The sequence below is a fragment of the Thermobia domestica genome, chromosome 1 (genome assembly GCF_964235325.1).
Source record: "Thermobia domestica chromosome 1, izTheDome1.hap1.1, whole genome shotgun sequence".
Classification (NCBI taxonomy): domain Eukaryota; kingdom Metazoa; phylum Arthropoda; class Insecta; order Zygentoma; family Lepismatidae; genus Thermobia; species Thermobia domestica.
This window is the reverse complement of record NC_137454.1, coordinates 14,233,688-14,258,714: the sequence shown is the minus strand read 5'-3', so window position 1 is coordinate 14,258,714 and position 25,027 is coordinate 14,233,688. Positions and strand designations below refer to the sequence as shown.

The 25,027-nt window shown below is 36.1% G+C and overlaps 1 protein-coding gene across 1 annotated transcript in view; it reads right to left on the bottom strand.

Annotated features, from left to right (window-relative positions):
* LOC145665926 (uncharacterized) overlaps positions 1-22,754 on the bottom strand; it is a 62,954-nt gene extending 40,200 nt beyond the window's left edge. The window contains exon 1 of the mRNA XM_081733032.1: positions 22,628-22,754. Within this exon, the coding sequence (XP_081589158.1) occupies positions 22,628-22,700 (73 nt within the window). The 5' untranslated portion in view covers positions 22,701-22,754. The remainder of the gene's footprint in view (positions 1-22,627) is intronic.
* Between the last annotated feature and the right edge of the window lie 2,273 nt (positions 22,755-25,027).

The window sequence follows — 25,027 nt, the reverse complement described above, 5'->3', positions numbered from 1 at the left end:
CCGTTCTTAGTATCCACTTTTAATTGAAGAGCTTCAGGAGAGTGACAAACTAAGTAATCCAATCTCATGGCGTGACAAACATGTTGGCATTTGAAGTCGGCGCTCCAAGTTCCCTTTAAGTGCTTCTAGCAAATGAGAGGCCAGCGGTATTGCCACGTTTATTTTGCACACATCCACGTCTATCCCCTGTCACCTGATCGCGCTGTAGTTTGTCTGCTTACTCATAGCCACACCCCTTTACCACTTGGCAACGTCACGCCAGACCTTGTGTTTTATTAGTTTAGCTGAAATGCCATGATGTTTGTCACAGGCCTTAAATATCTTTAACTTAATTTTACATCTTACTAGGTTATTTCACTAGCACCCTTAACCCTTTCACACTCTATTAACGGAGTACTTGTTCCATTTCTTAAAGCTGCTTTAAATATGTACTGGATCATTTAATATATATTTCAATTTTCCCGTGTTGGGCTTTGAAGACACAGGAAGTGCCTAAATAAAGTTGAAGTACAAATTGCTCTATAAAAGCTTTGATAGTCATTCTCTGGTTTTGCATAATTTTTACCAGTTATCTGTAGATTTAGTAAGTGAATAGGAAACACTACAACTGACACATTCAAACATTATATGTCGGGACCGCGGTGGCTCAGTGGTAGAACGTTCACCTCTGCTACTTGGGGTCCTTGGTTCGATCCCAGCACGTGCCTAGTGAACATTGTGGTGGACAAACATCCTGTGCATGGATTATCTCTGAGTTCTCCTGCTTCCTCTCACTTTCTTCGTTGCACTATATCATTGATTTCTTATCATCAAAATTTGCTTTAGTCTAGTCTGTATAATCATGAGTTTTCATTTATTTTCAAACATTTATATGAGTTCGTAATTCCTAATACTAAGCAAAAGAATTAAAAAGGTGAAAAATAAGTTATCATTGGTAAAACTACTTGTGGTGGCCCCCGCGTAGCGTAGCCTTCGGTGTGAGCGGTCCCGGGTTCGATTCCCGGTGGGGGCACTCGGTCGAAAAAGTGTAAAACGCTTTTTCAGGCCAGCCACCCTGAATGAGGTTTTTCTGGGTTTTCCTCATTCACACCAGGCAAATGCCGGGGTGGTACCTAACTTATAGGTCCCAGGCCGCTTCCTTCCCCAATCCTTTCTTCCTTCTCTTTCCCCGGATAGTGTGATCACCGAGCGACGTCATCCCTTAAACGCGAAGGGCTAAATGGCCTTAGATGCATTAAACCTAGAAATCTAAATCCTAATCCTAACCTAAAAACTATTATCGTGATTATTTGCTTAGCAAATTTCCTTATTGACTCTTGGAACATATTTATTCCTGACTATCAATAGGGTAACCGTAAAGTGATCAATTTACAACGAAGGTATTTGGAACGTACAATCTTGTTAAAAAAAAAAAAAAAAAGTGGACCACCTACCTCACTTTGAAAAGTTCGGTAATCTTTCTGAAAACACAACATTGCTGCACACTTTGCAAATAAGAACAAATAAAACACTAAACTCCTGAACAAGACTATACTATTCATAAAAATAAATCCGGTATATGTTACATTTAGATCTTCTAACCAAGATCCTCATCAGACACAGAGTGTATGTCTGATGAGGATCTTGGTTAGAAGATTGAAACAACACACAATGACTACCACTTTAGCGTGTTACTTGCGTGTCAATTCAGCACCAAGCATTTCTTTTTTAGGGTAGTGGTTGGAACTAACACTTTATTTCTCTATACGGAATTATGAGGGCATCTTATGAGTGGAGCTATCTTTATTTTTATTGGTAATTGAAATAAACATTAGTTGTATATAATCTGCCACTAGAGGGTTTCGCCCTCTCTCTTGGCCTGGGGTGTGAGATCATCAATTATTCTTTATTCATATTATGGTCTGTCAGGGAGCTATGAAAGAATTATTTATTTTAGTCATTAACAAAATCAAAATACAAAGATTACATCAAAATAAATGATTAATTTTATATATCAACATCATATGAAAACAAAAAGTTATTAAACAAAACAATATTAAACAAAGTATGAAACTAGTAAACAAAGATGCGAGTGCAGAAAAAAAAATAACATTTATGCAAAAAAGTGATAATAGAAGTAGAACAAATAAAATTTTGTGATATGTATACAAGGTGCTGTTGAAAGAAATTATAGTACATATATAGGGCAAATGAATAGTGATGAGTGAGGTGCTCTGGACGTCACAACACAGTAGATGGATGTTAGAACAGACAAATGCATATTAATCTTCTGTCCTGGGGCGGCTCAGGACTGATGAAAGACATATGGATAGCCCTTATTAGTGGTGTGGACAAACAGTGCTATGATGGGAAAAGATGAGGAATGTGCTGCTGTATAAGTTGGTGACGGAAGAATGCTGTGTGATGATGATCTGCTGGAATATTGCGGAGATATATTGTAACCAGGACGCTGAGTGGTGTATAACAGTATTTATATGCGGATTCCTGCTGTAAGTCTGTAAATATTCTATCAAGAAATATATCCTTACGATTCTGGAGATTCTTGGCTATAAATTTCTCACGCAAGTTGGCAATATGGTTAACGAGCGGAGGAAAGTCAATTTTATCATATAGGTCAGTATTGTGATAAGGAAGTTTGATCCGATACGCTAAACGAATGGCGTGTCGCTCTAGAATCTCAAGTCTGTTGTAGAATTTTTGGGGGGCTGAACACCAAGCTACGTGACCAAAAGTAAGGATACTCCTCATGAATGCTTTGTAGGTGTTAAGTAGTAATTTAGAGTTCAGTCCCCAGTTCTGACCAACAAGGCGACGAAGAAGCTGTAATCTGTTTTTAGCCTTCGTAACAATTTTTTGTAACTGAGGTGTCCATCGCAACTATCATCGAAGATGATACCTAAGTATGTAACAGTTTTAGAGGGGTGAAGAAGGTGATCGCCTACTCGTATCTGCAACAAATTTGGATTACGCCTAACTTTACTACGACACTTTGTTGGTAGAATAACTAGTGTCTGAGTTTTGCCTTCGTTTACTGATAGTCGCCATTTACGACACCATTGCAGAAAAGCTGTAATCGTAGTCTGCAAATGTATGTTAATATGTTGTATTGTTTTACCTAGTGTTAGAAAGGCTGTATCGTCAGCATATTGGAACAGATAAGTATTCGGTGCTGGAGATGGCAAATCTGAAGCATACAAGTATAACAGTCCTCTTTTCAGGAATGAGAGAAATATAAAATAAATGAAAGTTATGAAGATGGGGTCGCCAGTTATAACAAGCCTTCAGCCTAGCTCTTATAATTAACACACATTATCAAATAAACAAATATCCCGAAGCTGAAGTCGCCAATTATAACAAATCGTTTTTATTCGTTATTATGTTTTAACGCTAAAGTAAATCAAAGATCCTGGATGGTATTGCCAATTATAACAACACCATCTCAGGGTATTGAGAAAAAAAAATACCAAGGTTACATTAGACTTGTTCAGGTTGCGTTAGCTTTAGCAAAAGGAAAGAAAAAAGAATGAAGTTACTATTTACTATCAGAAGATTTCCAAATTCTTGTTTTGTGGCCAACCAAGAATTAAGAGTCAACATTGTTCAATGTAATTAGTATATTAATAAAAAAAATATGAGCAATTAGAACTGTATAAATTCAAGTTTATAGATTGTATTTGAAATCATAAAGTTAAATTTTCAAGACTAGTTTATTTGTGCCATTAGTTAACAATTACATTATAACAAATTCAAAAAAAATAAAATTTTTCTTTAAACATTTGCCTCCATCGTGGTATCTCTATGATACTTCATTAACATCTTTATAACATGATATTGTTATATTGCTTTAACATATCCAAATTCTCCAACATGATTCTCAAACTTATTTCATTAGTACATACAGAGCTTATTATTATTCAAAGAATTGACGATCCATCCCTTCTACTTATGTATTTACAGAGGGTTCTTTTTAATTAGGCGTCCATTGCTTATAATGTTCCTGTCATCCCTCAAACAACATGCAACTTATGCAGACATAGGCAGACTCATCGCTACTACAATTCCATTTTCAATTAAAAAAAAAGTAGCATCATGTATTACTTTACATTAGCCTATGCATCATTCGCATAATATGTCTACTGTGAAAGCACTACTATTAATGAACATGATATATTTACAGATGTCTAGCGAAAAACAAAAAAAAAACTACATATACTCGACAGGGTCCAATTACTGAAACGCCTCGTAAATAATTACTATCATTTTTGACTTATTATCTTTGTTTACAACTAATTAAACTCATAGAGGGATGGATACGCATGAGAAATCATATTCTACTTGTGAGAGTAGCAAGTTGAAAAACATTCCAACGTTATTGGTTTTAATGAGGCAAATATATATAGACACGAACATTTAATTCTGCACTGTCACTATGGCACGTTCAAAGTAAATATATACCTAACAGAAAATAAACGAACATAGCACGAAATAATATTTTATCAATAGTAATGTCGAACTCCGGAGGTATGTCCAGAGCAAAGTTCTCCCGCATCGGCACAAATCTATTACTCACACTCATTACGATACGACGTCAGCATCGGAGGACATGTTATGTTCAAATTTTCCCTAACCTACAAAACTAAATATCTGGTGCAATGCAGTGTGATCATACATACGAATGAGGATTTTTTAAACTACTACTGCATTAAGAGATACTATAAAAGGGCATACGACAAAATAAGAATAATAGACACGTTCGAAATACAATTTTACCGACATTACACGTATTTAATATGCACACGACAAACTATGGCAAGCACGTATATAAAATACACTACAAAATTAATATCAAAGGGACACACGACCAAAATATAGGAAATCATGCTCAAATCACAATTGTTACCGGTTCTACACATATTAAACGAAATTTTAACTAACCTACACGCACATATTACAAATACGACTAAAGGACACATTTATATATTAGAGCACTCTCAAAGAAATTGCATAATAAGATTTACAATTGACATGCATCACGAAGCAATATCGAATCAAATGAAATAAATTACGAAGCATTTAAATTCTCAGATACAGAATGTACGTTCATAGTAAAGGTTTCCCAAAAAAAAAATTGGATATATCACATTGCAATATGGAAAACGGCACGTATTAAATTTAGAAATACGGATACAAGAAAATCTCCTAACCTAACTTACATAGATACTATGGATCACAGATTTACAAATTAAACCTAACCTAACCTACAGCGAATGTTTCACAAAATAAGGCATCATCACAAGACATAATTAATTCAGTAATGTGTTAACATAACCTATCTAACCTAAATATTCAAAATTTTCAAGGTACATTGCCATCGAAAAGGTCCGTATAAAGTAAAGTATTACCCTAATATCAACATACACATTTTCAAATCACGTAGAGACACACATAAGATTTAGTAATCCAGTTATACATGCTTGTATATGAGTGGACGATGACGATTGATAAGTTCAGAGACGCGTAACGCCCTTTAACTTAGTTACCCATCCTGATTCTTAAAGATGCCATTTGCTGAACTGCTATATTGTTTATAGAAAAATAAGGAAAAAGGTTACCCAATTATCCGCAGGTTTCACAGACTAGTCCACAGGTCAAGCTGGGTGATCAAACTCCAACTTCGCGAAGTAGGTTTCATCTACTTGCTTGTTTAAAAATCGAAAGATGACTCCCCCGGTATACTGGCTCTACACTCCACACACGTAGAATGTTTTTCCGGTACGCCGCCGCAATCAACTTCGATAAGTTACATCTCCCATTCCATTACTGTATATGTCTAGTAATGGCGGAGATGACATCCGATGGCTTGTAGCCGAAAGAGGTTTTACTAAATTTTACTTCGGTTAAGCTCCTCAATATCTATCTTCTTCCAAATAACATATCAGGTTACTCTAAATGTAATTTTTAACTAGGTTGGAGGCCGAATTGCACTTTTAGTTGCTAGATTTCTAAATTTCTGAGGAGCTAACCCTAAGCCATCGTTCTTCTACACTGAAATCTATCGATTCACTGCGTCATCTTACACTCGTAGCCAGGCCTTGATAAGCGCGGTTTTAATATTTTATCTTTGACTATAACTAACGCAATTTTACCATAAATACATATCGATACAAGAATCTAACCGTAAAAATCATGAATCTCTATATCTATTTTAGTATTTAACTTACCAGGAATTTTCGTGCAATTATTTATAAATATCCGGCTAATTATTTCAGGCGATTATTTATTCCTTTTCTATGGCAACGCACAACTTACACTTACTCCTGAACCGCCATATTTAAAAACTGTTAGCTTCACGTATAGCGATTTGAACGCCCTCTTGTGGCAATAGCTAAAGGGATCGCAATATCAGCAGTAATATAGTGTAACAAATGAACGTCGAGATAATTAACAAATAAAGGGATCTAATAACACAGCTATATTAAACATTCGGTAAACTTTTAAGGTAAAATTTAGTAGTATCTAGTTTTACTTATATTAATTGTTCCAAAATACTGTATAAACTGTAAAGAAACAGTTACATGGTTTGAAGTGAATCGGTAAAACTAGACTTTTAAAAAAAATACTCAAAGTTTTAATTTAACTTTCCGGATGAGTTTAAGTGCATGTCTCATATCAGGATTGAGTACATGTATTCTTTTGTGCCTCCTTGTACTAACAATACAGAACGAATTAACATTGAATTAGTGTAAACTTACACGTAACAAAACTAGGCACAGTAATATTATGCAGGAACCAACTTCGACTTCAACCGGTACACATAACAATACGGATCCAATGTAAACAAACCGGTAATCGGTCTGTTACATTTTTCCCGGCGGCTTTGAAAAAAAATTTTTTTAACTACTTAAAACATTAACATTTTTTTATTTTATTTATTCATTTTTTTATGACTGTTTAAAGTCTTTTAATAATTCTTCTCTCTTTTCCGGAGAGCAATTGAACAGTTTTACATTCGATAAATTTTGAGTCGGCACTTCTCTCCCCTCCAAATCTTTTAAAGAAACAGAGTTGTGATGCACTCGAGTCGCAACAAAAGGCCCTGTGAATACAGGCATATACTTATGTGTGATCTTCTTAAACGCATCCGATTGAAAATGGGTTTTAACCATAACCAAATCCATTTCCTTAAGTTCAATCACATTATTTTGCGATTTTCGTTTTCGTTTTGATAACAAACGGGGTTCCACCTGAATATGCCGTTTAGAATTTTCTATTGTTTTAAGTTCAGACGGCCATGGAAATTTTTCTCGAAATCCATCGGTAGCTGAAAAAGAAATGAACACCTAAGCAGGCGTACATTCAATGGTGCTATTATAAGAATAGTTTAGCAGATCTTGTGCCGTCTTTAGCACTGTTTTCCACTTAGTGTGGTTATGGCTGCACAATAATCGAATAATTCGATTGAGTTCTCGATGCGAACGTTCAATGATGCCATTCCCAGAAGGGTTGTATGGCGAGACCAAAATATGCTGAATTTGGTGATCATTACAGTAATTCTTCCACGTGTTCGATAGGAACTGTGGGCCCTGGTCGGATATGATAAAATTTGGGTAAGGGAAGAGATAGAAATATTCCTTTTCTAGAGTCCGAACAATCTCAGCAGCTGTGGCAGTCCTCAACGGTAAATAACACAGAAACCGTGAATAGACATCAACAATTGAGAGGATGTAGTAGAATCCATAACTACATGGCAATTTTCCCACGAGATCTATGCACAATTTGATATGTGGCTTATCTGCCTCAATATGCAGATCCTCACGAGCAATAATTCTATTGGAGAACTTCGTTCGGGCACACAATTCACAATTATTGATGAACTTTTGGAACGTACGTTTTTGTCCTTTCCAGAAAAACAATTCCTGAACTAATTTCAAACATTTACTAACACCGAAATGCCCCGTTTCATGAACCTTCCTAATCGTCCTCTCAATCAATAACTCTGGGATTACTAGCAGCCAACGTTTCGTTTTAAAATTTTGAATATAGACCAAATTGTTTACTAGACGAATTCGAGAATCGGTACTGTTTGACATTTTCGCCTTTAATTCATTACAGTACTTATCACCCGCTTGCATTTGCATTAACTCATTTACAGTGAACCACGTACTCTCATCATAACAAACAAAATTAACATGGTATTCTTCAGGTTCGGCCGGGAGTTCCGGAGTATTGCGACTTAATATGTCAGCTATTTTATTGTCCACTCCCTTAATGTGCTCGAACCGAAGATCGAACCTCTGTAACTTCAACAAAATTTTTGTGGTTCGGGGATCTAAGTTCTGTAACGTGAAAGCGTATGTCACTGCGCTGTTGTCACAATGAACCGTGATTTTTCTACCTAAAATATAATACGAGAAATGCTCGCACAGAAACAATACTGCCAGCAACTCCAATTGGAAGATCGAATAGGAAACCTCATATAACTTTAATTTTCTACTTGCATAGCCGATAACGAGAAGTTCTCCAGTATCATCATACTGAGCCAGATAGCCAGCCAAATTCTCTAGTGACGCATCTGAAAATAAATGAAAGGGTTGATCGAAATTGGGTTGACTGAGCGCTGGAGGCTCACTCAACAATTCCCTCAATTGTTGGAATCTATTCAGCAATTCCTCAGTTAGACAATATTTCTTGTCTTTCTTCAACAAATCGAAAAATGGCGCTGTTAAGGCCGCAAACTGAGGAATGAATTTCCTTCGCCAAGAAAGAATGCCTAAGAAGGACCTAAGTTTATTCTTAATATATTTTTTTCTTTTTTTTTCTTTAGTGCAAAATTTCCCAAAGGTTAAAAATTTTCAAGAAGTTGTTTCAAATGAATAAGTGTTCGTCCAGCTTAAAACCAAGGCACATCACAAAAGCCTTCATATTCTTAACTATAAATACCGGTATACTAGAGGAAGACTATCTTTTTCCCGAAACCACATTTCAAATGTACACTGGACACAGGTCGATCTTAACCGAACGAAAAGAATTTTTAACAAGGTTTGCCAAATATTATAATTTAGAAAGTTCAGCTCGACTCCTGTGTTCAGGATACACTTTACTTATATTTCGATTCGCTGTACTTCCTCCTTCTTCCTTCAGAACAAAATACGTCAATAAATTTTTAAGGAAGACAGTACAACTCACTTCATCTCGAAACGAATTCATTTTACATTCAAAATATTGTTTTGAGGAGAGAAGTTTCAGTTGAGCAAACATCACTTTCTTTTTATGACAACTGCTCAATCTGTTTTCACGAATTAAGACCGAAATGGCTAACAAAATGGGAAACTTTATTGTTATTATTGTTATTGATATCAACCAATTCATCTGCGACAAAAGAATGCGGCGATACAACGGAGTGGTACGTTTGAAGAAGACAGAGGAATGATCATTGGACCCGAACGGAATTAACTAACAGGTAGGTTTATACTGTTAAACTATACATTTCCGGTACCGCATACTATACTGGTACGTAAACAACTTCTGAATATTCTGAATTAGTCCTAACAATCCCTTTTCAACAGAAATTATTCCGCGGGTTTATCCGAACCGGAAGATTTATTTATTTATTTATTTTTTATAAGCTGAAATTATTATGCCCCCTGATCAAAGGAACTTGAGTCAACTTGCCACTCCTTTACAAAATTTCAGTTCTTAAGTTAGATAAAGCCACTAAAAGAGAAGTTTACAAATCAAGATTCTAAATCCCCATTTTGTTAATGCATGTCTATTTATAATATTTTACCTCCTACATTATTTATAAAACATCATAAACATAACTTGAACTAGTAGAAACCCAACAAAAGAAAAAGAAAACAAGATTCAGGGTTACAATTCAATTGCAGGAGGCGCTAATACAGGCGGTGAGACTTTTGCCTGTCCTATCCTATGGAGTGCTTCTAGCCACTTCCTACAATATTTTCCAATTATCATGTCTCCGCCCCTGGCTAGAGCAATTTCCTACTAACCACTTAAACAGTTTCGATCTATTTACTTTAACATCTATAAACAATATCAAGTTAGGTTTTCCTATCTCCTTTCTCCCTTTTCGAGATCTACTCATTCTTTTGTCATCAGTATCGAGGAAATCATCAACATCATCACCAGTCAGTATATGAATCTTTATCGTATAGACTATACTAGACTTCGCTACCCTATCATACTGCTTTCTTTCATAATCGACATACATAAGAGAGCTATTATTTACATCATCACGCATTACTGGGGCTTCGTTTATCAAATATTTACTGACACGTACATTAAATCTACTACTACATACTAAATCTACATTTATATCATCATAATAATCATCAGTCTCATCATTTAAATTATCCTTAATCACATTTATGTGAGACTTAAACTCAGGCGCTTCTAACGCAGCCCTGTCATTTAAATTATTACTTATTTTATCTGATACATCACACAAATTGTTTACTAAAAGTGTATCCGTGTTTTCAATATTACTGTTTATACATAAACCCCTAGCTCTTATGTCTAGTTTATCATTCGTGGTTACAGTTTTAACTTCTTTTTCAGAAGTCAATGTCGATGACGTTACAGATGACAATTTAGATGCTACTCTATTTTCCAGTTCTTGTTTGACAGTGGATAAATCCGACTGTACACTGGTGAGAGACTCTTTAATAGTGACAATGTCACTACCTAACTTGTTTATGTCAGATTTTAAGTCATTCCTGCCAGCATCCATTTTACCGTTCATGACAGACATTTCTGTTCGCAAGTCTGTAATGATATCAATCAATGTTTTAAGCAATGGTTCCCCATCAATTTCGGTTTCAGGTTCCTCAACGGGTTGCTCGATTTCTGTAGCTAACACCTTATCCAACTTACAGTCGAAACAAACCCAATTCTTATTCATGGTACATAACATTTCCTGTTCTTCCTCAAGAATATTGAGGCACCGGATATGGAACCATAGGTTACAAGTTTCACAGCATATGGATACACTGTCACTGTACTTGTTTTCACAACATTTAAAATGTTCGGTAGAACCATCTACACTAAGACTTTCGTCACTCATTTTGCATTAATTGGGTCACGCGTCTCACAACTTATCATCGTCATATCCACTCATTATTTTATCCACTCATTACTTTACATGCTTATCTCAGTTTGGCACACAAAACAATAATAATAAAAATATAAATACATATCCTTGGCTAAGGGTCGCCAATTATAACACTCCTCTTTTCAGGAATGAGAGAAATATGGGGTCGCCAGTTATAACAAGCCTTCAGCCTAGCTCTTATAATTAACACACATTATCAAATAAACAAATATCCCGAAGCTGAAGTCGCCAATTATAACAAATCGTTTTTATTCGTTATTATGTTTTAACGCTAAAGTAAATCAAAGATCCTGGATGGTATTGCCAATTATAACAACACCATCTCAGGGTATTGAAAAAAAATACCAAGGTTACATTAGACTTGTTCAGGTTGCGTTAGCTTTAGCAAAAGGAAAGAAAAAAGAATGAAGTTACTATTTATTATCAGAAGATTTCCAAATTCTTGTTTTGTGGCCAACCAAGAATTAAGAGTCAACATTGTTCAATGTAATTAGTATATTAATAAAAAAAATATGAGCAATTAGAACTGTATAAATTCAAGTTTATAGATTGTATTTGAAATCATAAAGTTAAATTTTCAAGACTAGTTTATTTGTGCCATTAGTTAACAATTACATTATAACAAATTCAAAAAAAATAAAATTTTTCTTTAAACATTTGCCTCCATCGTGGTATCTCTATGATACTTCATTAACATCTTTATAACATGATATTGTTATATTGCTTTAACATATCCAAATTCTCCAACATGATTCTCAAACCTATTTCATTAGTACATACAGAGCTTATTATTATTCAAAGAATTGACGATCCATCCCTTCTACTTATGTATTTACAGAGGGTTCTTTTTAATTAGGCGTCCATTGCTTATAATGTTCCTGTCATCCCTCAAACAACATGCAACTTATGCAGACATAGGCAGACTCATCGCTACTACAATTCCATTTTCAATTAAAAAAAAAGTAGCATCATGTATTACTTTACATTAGCCTATGCATCATTCGCATAATATGTCTACTGTGAAAGCACTACTATTAATGAACATGATATATTTACAGATGTCTAGCGAAATACGAAAAAAAAAAACTACATATACTCGACAGGGTCCAATTACTGAAACGCCTCGTAAATAATTACTATCATTTTTGACTTATTACCTTTGTTTACAACTAATTAAACTCATAGAGGGATGGATACGCATGAGAAATCATATTCTACTTGTGAGAGTAGCAAGTTGAAAAACATTCCAACGTTATTGGTTTTAATGAGGCAAATATATATAGACACGAACATTTAATTCTGCACTGTCACTATGGCACGTTCAAAGTAAATATATACCTAACAGAAAATAAACGAACATAGCACGAAATAATATTTTATCAATAGTAATGTCGAACTCCGGAGGTATGTCCAGAGCAAAGTTCTCCCGCATCGGCACAAATCTATTACTCACACTCATTACGATACGACGTCAGCATCGGAGGACATGTTATGTTCAAATTTTCCCTAACCTACAAAACTAAATATCTGGTGCAATGCAGTGTGATCATACATACGAATGAGGATTTTTTAAACTACTACTGCATTAAGAGATACTATAAAAGGGCATACGACAAAATAAGAATAATAGACACGTTCGAAATACAATTTTACCGACATTACACGTATTTAATATGCACACGACAAACTATGGCAAGCACGTATATAAAATACACTACAAAATTAATATCAAAGGGACACACGACCAAAATATAGGAAATCATGCTCAAATCACAATTGTTACCGGTTCTACACATATTAAACGAAATTTTAACTAACCTACACGCACATATTACAAATACGACTAAAGGACACATTTATATATTAGAGCACTCTCAAAGAAATTTCATAATAAGATTTACAATTGACATGCATCACGAAGCAATATCGAATCAAATGAAATAAATTACGAAGCATTTAAATTCTCAGATACGGAATGTACGTTCATAGTAAAGGTTTCCCAAAAAAAAAAAAAAATGGATATATCACATTGCAATATGGAAAACGGCACGTATTAAATTTAGAAATACGGATACAAGAAAATCTCCTAACCTAACTTACATAGATACTATGGATCACAGATTTACAAATTAAACCTAACCTAACCTACAGCGAATGTTTCACAAAATAAGGCATCATCACAAGACATAATTAATTCAGTAATGTGTTAACATAACCTATCTAACCTAAATATTCAAAATTTTCAAGGTACATTGCCATCGAAAAGGTCCGTATAAAGTAAAGTATTACCCTAATATCAACATACACATTTTCAAATCACGTAGAGACACACATAAGATTTAGTAATCCAGTTATACATGCTTGTATATGAGTGGACGATGACGATTGATAAGTTCAGAGACGCGTAACGCCCTTTAACTTAGTTACCCATCCTGATTCTTAAAGATGCCATTTGCTGAACTGCTATATTGTTTATAGAAAAATAAGGAAAAAGGTTACCCAATTATCCGCAAGTTTCACAGACTAGTCCACAGGTCAAGCTGGGTGATCAAACTCCAACTTCGCGAAGTAGGTTCCATCTACTTGCTTGTTTAAAAATCGAAAGATGACTCCCCCGGTATACTGGCTCTACACTCCACACACGTAGAATGTTTTTCCGGTACGCCGCCGCAATCAACTTCGATAAGTTACATCTCCCATTCCATTACTGTATATGTCTAGTAATGGCGGAGATGACATCCGATGGCTTGTAGCCGAAAGAGGTTTTACTAAATTTTACTTCGGTTAAGCTCCTCAATATCTATCTTCTTCCAAATAACATATCAGGTTACTCTAAATGTAATTTTTAACTAGGTTGGAGGCCGAATTGCACTTTTAGTTGCTAGATTTCTAAATTTCTGAGGAGCTAACCCTAAGCCATCGTTCTTCTACACTGAAATCTATCGATTCACTGCGTCATCTTACACTCGTAGCCAGGCCTTGATAAGCGCGGTTTTAATATTTTATCTTTGACTATAACTAACGCAATTTTACCATAAATACATATCGATACAAGAATCTAACCGTAAAAATCATGAATCTCTATATCTATTTTAGTATTTAACTTACCAGGAATTTTCGTGCAATTATTTATAAATATCCGGCTAATTATTTCAGGCGATTATTTATTCCTTTTCTATGGCAACGCACAACTTACACTTACTCCTGAACCGCCATATTTAAAAACTGTTAGCTTCACGTATAGCGATTTGAACGCCCTCTTGTGGCAATAGCTAAAGGGATCGCAATATCAGCAGTAATATAGTGTAACAAATGAACGTCGTGATAATTAACAAATAAAGGGATCTAATAACGTGGGTTCCTGTCACCACGGCATGGCGCGTCCTCAGGTTGCGGATCGAGGAGAAGGCCTCTAGATATAGAGGTTAGCTGCGAATATACTGAATAAGCAGTCGCGGACAGACGACTAGGAGTGGTCCTCCAGCTTGGGGGTTTGGGTAAGGCTAACACCCTCATCCTGTAAAAAAAGGTACTTGTTCAGAAACATTCACAAAAGCCTCGGACAAGGACTGATAACTTGGCACGACATCAACAAAAGAAAATGGACATGAGATTTGGAACATGGAATATTAGAAGTCTTTATAGGGCAGGCGCGTTAAAATCTGTAACGAGTGAGTTAGAGAAATATAGGATGGACTTAGTAGGAGTTCAGGAAGTTAGGTGGGAAGGAAATGGATCTGAGAATTCCGGAAATTTTACGTTCTTTTACGGGGAAGGAAATAAAAATCACCAGTTAGGAACAGGGTTTTTCGTTCACAAACGAATATTACCAGCAATTAAACGGGTTGAATTTGTTACTGACAGACTTTCTTTTATTACTCTTAAGGGACGGTGGTGTGATATTATTGTTTTAAATGTACATGCTCCAACTGAAGATAAGGGTGACGATATAAAAGATAGTTTTTACGAAGAAGTGGAACGGATATTTGACCAACTCCCGCGATACCATATGAAGATTCTATTAGGGGATTTCAATGCGAAGGTAGGACGAGAGGATATTTTCAAACCGATTATAGGAAACGAAAGTTTGCATAAGGAAAGTAATGACAACGGTGTTAGACTCGTGAACTTTGCAACATCCAAAAACCTAATCGTGAAGAGTACAAAATTCCCACATCGCGACGTTCATAAATACACTTGGACATCACCAGACGGAAAAACACATAATCAAATTGATCACGTTTTAGTAGATAGAAGAAGGCAATCTAGCATAATTGACGTCCGGTCGTTTAGAGGGGCTGATTGTGACACTGATCACTACCTGGTAACAGCGATAATACGGGAGAGATTATCGTTGAATAAAGGTAATACTCAATGTCCAAAAACGGATAGATTTAATTTAAAGAAATTAGAAGAGAGCCAGGTAAGAGAGGAATACCAGATTGAAGTTTCGAATAGATTCTCGGTTTTAGAAGACTCGGAGTGCACTAGTGTTGAGGATACTTGGATTGAAATTAGAGATAGCATTAAAAGTTCAGCAATAGAAAAATTGGGACACGCGGAAATACGTAGGAACAAATCATGGTTCGACCAAGAATGCATTAAACTAGCAGAGAAGAGAAAACAGGCAAAATTACGGTGGCTACAAAATCCGAATGAAATAACTACACAAAATTTCGCAGATATCAGGCGGGAAACTTCCAAAACTTTTAGAACAAAGAAACGGGATTTTTTGAAAGCTAAAATTAAGGAACTTGAAGATAATAGTAAAAATAAAAATATTCGGGACATGTATAAGGGGATCAGCGAATTTAAGAAAGGCTATCAACCTCGTGCTTATATATTAAAGAAATCTGACGGAACAGTTCTCACTGATACGGATAGCCTCTTAAATAGATGGAAAGATTTCTTTGACGATTTGCTGAACACGCAGCCAAAAACTAATGTGCGTGGAGAAAAGGAGATACACACCGCAGAACCGTATATTCCAGAACCCAATCGAATAGAAGTGGAAGCCGCTATAAAAAAATTAAAGAAACACAAATCTCCGGGTGTAGATGAAATTCCGGCTGAGTTAATTTTAGCTGGAGGCGAAAAATTGTGGAACAAGATACACAAACTCATTCTCCTTATCTGGAACAAGGAAGAATTGCCACAAGAGTGGAAAGAGTCAATCATTCTTCCAATTCACAAGAAAGGCGACAAAACTGACTGTAATAATTATCGAGGCATTTCTCTTCTGTCAACATCCTATAAAATCCTTTCAAATATTCTGTTAGCAAGATTGACCCCATACGCAGATGAAATTATTGGAGATTATCAGTGCGGATTTAGACGAAATCGATCAACTATCGACCAAATATTTACCATTCGCCAAATACTCGAAAAGAAGTGGGAATACGATACCCCGGTACATCAACTATTTATTGATTTTAGAAAGGCTTATGACTCGGTTAGGAGAGATACATTATACAACGTTCTTACAGAACTTGGAATACCGAGAAAGCTAATTAGATTAATTAAGATATGTTTAAGTGAATCCCAAAGTAAAGTCCGTGTAGGAAAATTTTTGTCCACGAGCTTCCACGTCGAAAATGGCCTGAAACAAGGAGATGCGTTGTCGCCATTATTATTTAACTTTGTGCTGGAATACGCCATAAGGAAAATCAAAGATAGCAGCCAGGGCCTAGAGTTGAACGGCATTCACCAGGTTATGGCATATGCTGATGATGTAAATTTAATAGGGGATGATAGGAGAACAATAGAAAGAAATGCAGAGATCTTATTAAACGCTTGCAGGGACATGGGTTTAGAAGTAAATGAAGAGAAAACTAAATACATGGAAGTGCGTCGGGACCGTAATACGGCAAATTGTGGAGGCGTTAAAATATTAAATAATACTTTTGATAAAGTAGATACTTTCAAATATTTAGGATCAATATTAACAGACGAAAATCGTATTCACGAAGAAATTAAATGTCGTCTAAAAGCAGGGAATTCGTGTTACTATTCGGTTCAAAATCTCTTGTCGTCGCGAATTCTGTCGAGGAATTTGAAGCTTAAAATATATAAAACGATAATCATGCCGGTTGTTCTGTATGGTTGCGAAACATGGTCGCTTACTCTGAGGGAAGAACATAGACTGAAAGTATTTGAGAACAGGATCCTGAGAAGAATATTCGGACCCAAGAGGAACGAGAATGGGGAATGGCGAAAGCTTCATAACGAGGAACTACATAGTTTATACGGTTTACCCAACATTGTTAGGGTCGTCAAGTCTAGGAGGCTTAGGTGGGCAGGTCATGTAGCTAGAATGGAAGAAAGTAGAAACGCTTTCAAAGTCTTGACTGGAAGACCCATAGGAAAACGACCATTAGGAAGACCTAGGCGCAGATGGGAGGATAATATTAAGATGGATCTCGCAGAAATAGGAATACAAAGTAGAAACTGGATGCAGTTAGCTAAGGATAGAAATCAGTGGAGAGCTTTTGTGAACGCGGCACTGAACCTCCGGGTTCCATAGGCCATAGAGTTAGTTAGTTAGGGATCTAATAACACAGCTATATTAAACATTCGGTAAACTTTTAAGGTAAAATTTAGTAGTATCTAGTTTTACTTATATTAATTGTTCCAAAATACTGTATAAACTGTAAAGAAACAGTTACATGGTTTGAAGTGAATCGGTAAAACTAGACTTTTAAAAAAAATACTCAAAGTTTTAATTTAACTTTCCGGATGAGTTTAAGTGCATGTCTCATATCAGGATTGAGTACATGTATTCTTTTGTGCCATTCCTTGTACTAACAATACAGAACGAATTAACATTGAATTAGTGTAAACTTACACGTAACAAAACTAGGCACAGTAATATTATGCGGGAACCAACTTCGACTTCAACCGGTACACATAACAATACGGATCCAATGTAAACAAACCGGTAATCGGTCTGTTACACAAGATGTACAAAAGAGGCGATAAGCTAGAACCTTGCGGTACCCCCGTGTGTGGAAATATTGGATGTGATAGAGAGTTATTGACGCTGACATAGGCAATACGGTTAAGTATGAACGAATAAATAACTCTTAGATATGAGAGAGGAAGATTCAATTTAAGCAGTTTATAAAATAATCCGTAGTGCCAAATCCGATCGAATGCCTTTTCAAGGTCCATCAGTATGAGACAAGACGGAAGAGATTTATTGTAGTGGTTTGTTATGATGGTGGTTAGGCGAAGTAACTGATCATTTATACTGTAATATGGTCTAAATCCAGCCTGATGAAGTGGTAAAAGTTGATGATCAGTGATATAGGGGTGTAAACGTAAGACCAGTATTTTTTCAAAGACTTTTCCAAGTGTGGACGTTAGTTGAATTGGACGATAAGATTGCACAGAATGTGCTGGTTTGTTCGGTTTCAAAAACATACAGACTTTGGATACCTTCCAATCGGAAGGATAGTAACCTGTTCGAAGTATAAATGTATATATTGTAGCCAGAAAAATGAAAAAGTTGGCCGAACATTCTTTCAGAAGTCTGTACGATATTTGGTCAAATCCAGGGGCAGTGCTACGTTTCCGTTTAATGACGGATAGAATATCTCCAGAAGTAATTTCATGAGTTAAAGAATTATTGTTGTCTAACCTGTGATGGATGGAAGGCTGTAATAGCTGGTTTATTGTTTCTTCGGAAACTTTGGGACTGCTGCGGTGAATACAGGTAGGAGGTGTAAAGACAGATTGGAGATGGCCGGCGAAAGCATCTGCTTTCTCATTGTCCGTATGTAAAGGTTGATCATTCTGTATAAGAGGATAAGATGAATTTACTTTTTGCCCCGTTAGAAGGTGAAATTTTTTTTCCAATATTTCGTTGGATGTGATTCGGTGTTAAGTTGATTACAGGTTTTGCTCCAGCTAATCCGCTTGTGAGCAACAATATAATTATGCACCGTCCTTTGCCACCTACGAGCTTGCGTGAGGTACTCTGGGTTCCGAGTTCTTTCGTATTCTCGAAAGTAATAGCGAGATTTGCGTACAAGAGCCAAATAGTGAGGAGGTAATATTGGCTGATATGTTTTACCTCGATACTGAGGTATATGTTTGTCAGCGCTATTTCTTATAGCCTCTACAATGCTATGCACGGTACTTTCAAGCTCGGATTCAGTAGTAGGTGGTGCTAAAGGAACAAGAGCGACATCTATATCAGAGCGATATTGATCCCAGTTCTCTTTGTCGTACAGCTTGATAGTTCTTAAAACTGGTTCAGATTGTTGTCTTTTATGGTTAACGATCACTTTTATTGGAAGGTGGTCGCTGCCAATACAATCCAGAATCTGTATGGTGCATTTATCGACAATGGAAACAGTATTAATAATAACATCAGGTGTCGTCTGACTGCTTGGTCGCGTATGTTTAGGTAGCTGATAAACATGTCCATGCAAATTAAGTGATATATGATCGTGAAATTGTTCTTTATCTTGTACAGAGCGACTATGAATGTTAATATCGGCTAATATGATGAGATGTCGAAATTGATGGAACAAGTAAGTGAAAAAATCAAGAGGAATGACGTTACCGGGACGAACGTAGATTGTAGCCACTGTTAGTGCAAGGTTTGGAATGTAAACTGTTGTCACTAGGTGCTCTGGTAATTGATAATGCAGTGCAATAGAGTGGTTTCTATGGGTGATTTTATTACGTATTCCGATTGCAGCGCCGCCTTGAGCTCTTGTATTGTGGTCTGGGTAATCACATCGAAGAAAGTTATATCGAGGAAAACGAATATATGTAGTTGGTTTGAGCGCTGTTTCGTTTAGAAGAAAGATGTCTATATTCTCCTCAAGTAGTAATTGCTCAAACAGTATGCGATGTGACGGTAGGGAGCGAATGTTCATGAAAAGAAGTGCAAGAGCCATAATCGCATAAAACATTATGAACTTAGACTGCGGTGTCTCTCGGTACAATGTGGAAATGAACATAGGGCCCAGAATATGTAGCATACAGATTAACTTGAAAGATAGCTGAGGCTGCTGCAATAACGTGATCCAGAATAAGTTGGCGTTGGAAAGGAAATATATTTTGAAGGATAAGCGTAATGTAACGGAGAAAGTTTTCAACAATTAATGGAATTGTAATAGATTGTGACACTGGTACTGTTGAGTCTGTAGTCCGTAGTGGGACAGTCATCTCAGGATGTTCTGGGTTTGCAGCTGGTTTAGCTTTACATTTATAGCTATAGGTCGGATGAGTGTCACTGGAACAAGTAGAACAGTGCGGGGCCTTTCCCGTATTTGGACAATCTTTAGTTTCGTGAGTGCCAGTACAATATCCGCATTTCGCAACATTCGGACATTTTGCAGTTATATGTTGATTATAAACTTGGCACCGCTCACACCGAATTGGGAGAGGGTGATTGGTGCGAGATGGTTCTACCCTGTGACGTTTTTTGTATATAAATGCGCCCTCTTGCAACAGAATATCAATGGCTGATTGAGAAGTGGTCAATACTCGTACCATATATGTTGCACCGTTATTATTTTTAATTCGGATGCATTTTGAAACGTCAATTCCCTCAGCTTTTAATTCTTCAAGCACTTCCTCATCAGTTATTTCCGGCAAGACACCTCGAATAACTACTGACATCATAGGAGTTCTAGGAGGTGGAGGATTTTGTTTGACTCTATCCGGCAGTTTAGATAACTGGGCAGCTTTACCAAAGATTTCATAACTCGCCTTATTACGAAGTGTTGTACCGAAATTTTCATCTTCCGACTTGATAATAACACCACCCCTGGTGAAAACAATCTGGTGAATACTCTGGTGTTGAATACGCCAGTAACCAGGTATTCGCTCTGAAGACGATGTGGCTGGTGTTGAATTGACACACAAGTAACACGCTAAAGTGGTAGTCATTTTGTGTTATTTCAACACTTCATTTTTTGCTGTAACATGTAAAGTATTTATTTTTATGAATAGTACAGTCTTGTTCAGCAGTTCAGTGTTTTATTTCGATAATCTTACTTAGATTTGGAATTAAATCAAACCAATGTGGACTTTGTTTGGCCAACTTTTATTTAGAACTAAAATATTTTAATTTTCAACTTATGGTTGCTAAAATATAGCCTTCTAAAGCAAGGTGAGTGGCCAAGATCTTTTGAACAAGCCTGTACGTATGAGTTTTAGCCTAAATAGCTTTACAAATGTTTCTCCTTGCCTACAATACTTACCGTTCGCAAAGGTTTAAACTCAATGGACCATAAGTGGAAATAAATTATAAAAGAACTAGTGAGGGAAAATATGGTAAAAAAGATTACGGAAAATTCAAAAAGAAGCTTAGAGAGACGATGATTTCCATCACAAACTCACATGGATTGGAGTCCTATCAACTACCTTTTTGCTCAAGGTGTTTTATCATCGAACGATACTGCAGCGTTGCCAACCCATGCATCCGAAATATCAGTAGCAAGCGCTCGAAAGTTCCAGTATAATTTGAAATGAAACATTTAAAATTAATAAAACATCAAACAACCAATCTATAAACATATTTACTGTTATTCCAAAGCTATTCAACTAAAGACATTTCCATAATATTTTCTAAATCCTCAGCACTCACTTATATTATTCTGAACTAAAACCATATACCCTTTTATCAGTGTACGATTAAGGTTTTATCACTGAATAAGTTCAAAGACCTTGTTTTGAAAATATTTATGTCTTGTGTTGAAGGCTTTATTAAGTATAGAGTAGATTGATGCACCAAAATATTTGTTCTAGAGGGGAAAAGGTCATAGAGTTTTGAAGTACACCCTTCCGACACTGTATTCTGTAAGTGCTCAGGCCTTATATAGCAACCAAAAATATTTCACAAAGACACAGCAATATTTGTTCGTAACCGGAATGTCTGTGGATCTTTACCATGCGTCTGTTTGTTTAAATTAGTGAGAATAAAAGCTAATACAAAATCAATAAATTGTACTTACGTTAGAGTTTGTAATAAGATCTTTTAATCTCTGAAGGAATGTTTCTGCAGTCAAAATCTGTTAGCTGTTAGCGTAAATATCAGGGGATTTATTAACTTTTTACAAATCCCTCAGTAGATTAGTAGTTAAGTTGAAAAACTCAGGAGATCTACTGAAAAATCATTAGCATTGGCAACACTGCGACAGTGTTACCCAAACTGCTAAGAAAACAGTAGTTGAGATAAAGAAATCTGAATCCTACAAATAATAGTAACAATAAATATACACTTACTTGAACTTAATTGATAGATGAACACGATAAATATGCACTTACTTGAACTTAATTGATAGACGAACACAATAAATATATACTTACTTAAACTTAATTGATAGACGAACACAATAAATATACACTTACTTGAACTTAATTGATAGATGAACACAATAAATATGCACTTACTTGAACTTAATTGATAGATGAACACAATAAATATACACTTACTTGAACTTAATTGATAGATGAACACAATAAATATGCACTTACTTGAACTTAATTGATAGATGAACACAATAATACAGAACAAAGCTGTCAGTTTGAAGCATCTTAGTTTCCTCATAGCATCAAATGTTCCACTACAGAACCAAAGTACAGAGAAGCCCGAATACTTATATTTGAACCTGAAAAGGTGAATAAACTTTGAAACAGTTATACACACTTACAAAATAGACATGGATGAAGATAGTATTACTGTCATCGAAAAAAAACCTCTTAAAATAAATCCCACAAAATGATTCTTCTCTAATTATGCAGTTTACTGAAAGTATTAATGCATCTGCACGTAAACAACAATATGAGTGTAAATACGAGCGGTGTCCAAAAAGAACCAGACGTTTTGGCCTATCGTAGCAGTGGGAGGGGCTAGAGCAGCCATCTGGGTGTCAGAACGTTGCCACACTCAGTACGCGCCCAGCTGTGGCAGCGTCATGACTGTGACGTTCTTACTGTGCTTTCTATAACGTGTTACAATGTAAACTGCAGTAGAAAATCTTGCCTCTTGTGATTTAGTTTTTTGTTGGCAAAAAAAAAAAAACAACAACAACAACAACAACAAGACAATTGAAATTCATCGCCAGTTGTGTACGGACATGCAATAATGAGTGAAGGTGTTGTTTTTCATGACAACGCACATACACAACACTGCCAAGCATACCCGAGATCTCTAGGATGGTTTTGGATGGGAGGCATTCGAACATCCACCATACAGCGTGGATTTGGCGCCGAGTGACTAGAACCTGTTCCCAGCGATTAAGACATGGCTCGCTACACAACGTTTTGATGCTGATGCTGAAGTGCATGCGGTGCAATTCAGTTTTTGAAATCGCAGTCGGCAGATTTCTACCGCGATGGTGTTAAAACACTTGTGCCACGATATGATAAGTGTCTTAATCTACATTGTGATATGGTGTAAAAAGAACTTAAAAGTGCACCTTCTAAATGTATAAGGTACAATTTGCTTTGTTCATTCTGCTACTTTTTTTAAATTTCAAAACTGTTAATTTTTGGACAGCCCTCGTATTGTTGACTTTTTTTTTTTTAAAAAAAGAAGACATTTGGGTCGATGAAGAAGGTAATAAGGCGATTTAATGAACAATCTTCCAGAGGTGGATATAAAAAATCGACTTAATAAGCATGATGACAGATGGAATCCAATAACGAACCTTTATTTCTGCAACGATGGATATCACCAAAGAAATGTTCCTTTCTTAATAATTATAGATAGTTAGGTTCGGCTAGGACATAAAATATCAGTGATATCAAGTGGTTTGGGTACAAAACCTCGCCTGACCAAAAACTTGCGGGCCAAAATCTCGCCTGGCCTAAATTAAGCCTTTTCGACCGAAGCAAAAGATTGCTTTTCTTGTATTGCGGTCCTGAATACGTAGGCATGTGAAGTTTAACGATTGATTTATTAAGTGTACACAGTAAAAAGTGAGGTGTTGAAATGACACAAAATGACTACCACTTTAGCGTGTTACTTGTGTGTTAATTCAACACCAAGCACATCGACTTCAGAGCATATCAGAAATACTTCATTACTGGCTGTGAGTATTTGCATTGTTTTTTATTGTTTGGTATGAGCAAAGCTTTGCTAAATATATTTCTCATTTCTGGCAAGTAACTAATAACATTCTATGTTTTCTGTAATCGGTCCCAATAATATTGTTGCAAACCTGTGAATCATGTGACAACAACAGTTACACAGATAACAGTACTTCCATCTGTTTTGTTTATCTGTTATTCTTGTAATGAAATGAAATCTTTGAGTTTTACGTTCCACGGTTATGCCGGTTAGGCTAAAGGAGACGGTGATGATGAGTAATGAATGAAATGGTGGAATGAAGAAAGTGGGAGGAAACGGGAGAACCCCGAGAAAATCCACGCACGCGGTGTTTGTCCACTCTGATATTCTTGTGTCTTAACACGTATGAGAAGATGGTAGAACTGTTGCCTATGTAACTTTTGTCAGACGATTTATAGGTTTACAACAATATTACTATCACCGATTACGGAAAACATAGAACATTATTCATTACTTGGCATAAGTGTCAAATATATTTCGCAAAGCTTTGCCCGTATTAAACGATAAATACCAATGGAAATTCTCCTAGGTAGTAACGAGTTATTTCTGATATGCTCGGAAGGCGATGTGCTTGGTGCTGAATTATCACAAAAGTAACACGCTAAAGTAGTAGTCATTTTATGTTGTTTCAACACCTCATTTTTTACCGTGTAGGCACCCTATGACCAACTCCACTAATTACCTTTAATTAGCCCTATCGTCATATGTTTTATTCAGTGTAGTCATCCAAGACTACAATTCCAAGTATTTGAGATAGTGGGTTTATTTTACAATATTTTTACGCTTCTAACCTCTAAAGTAAA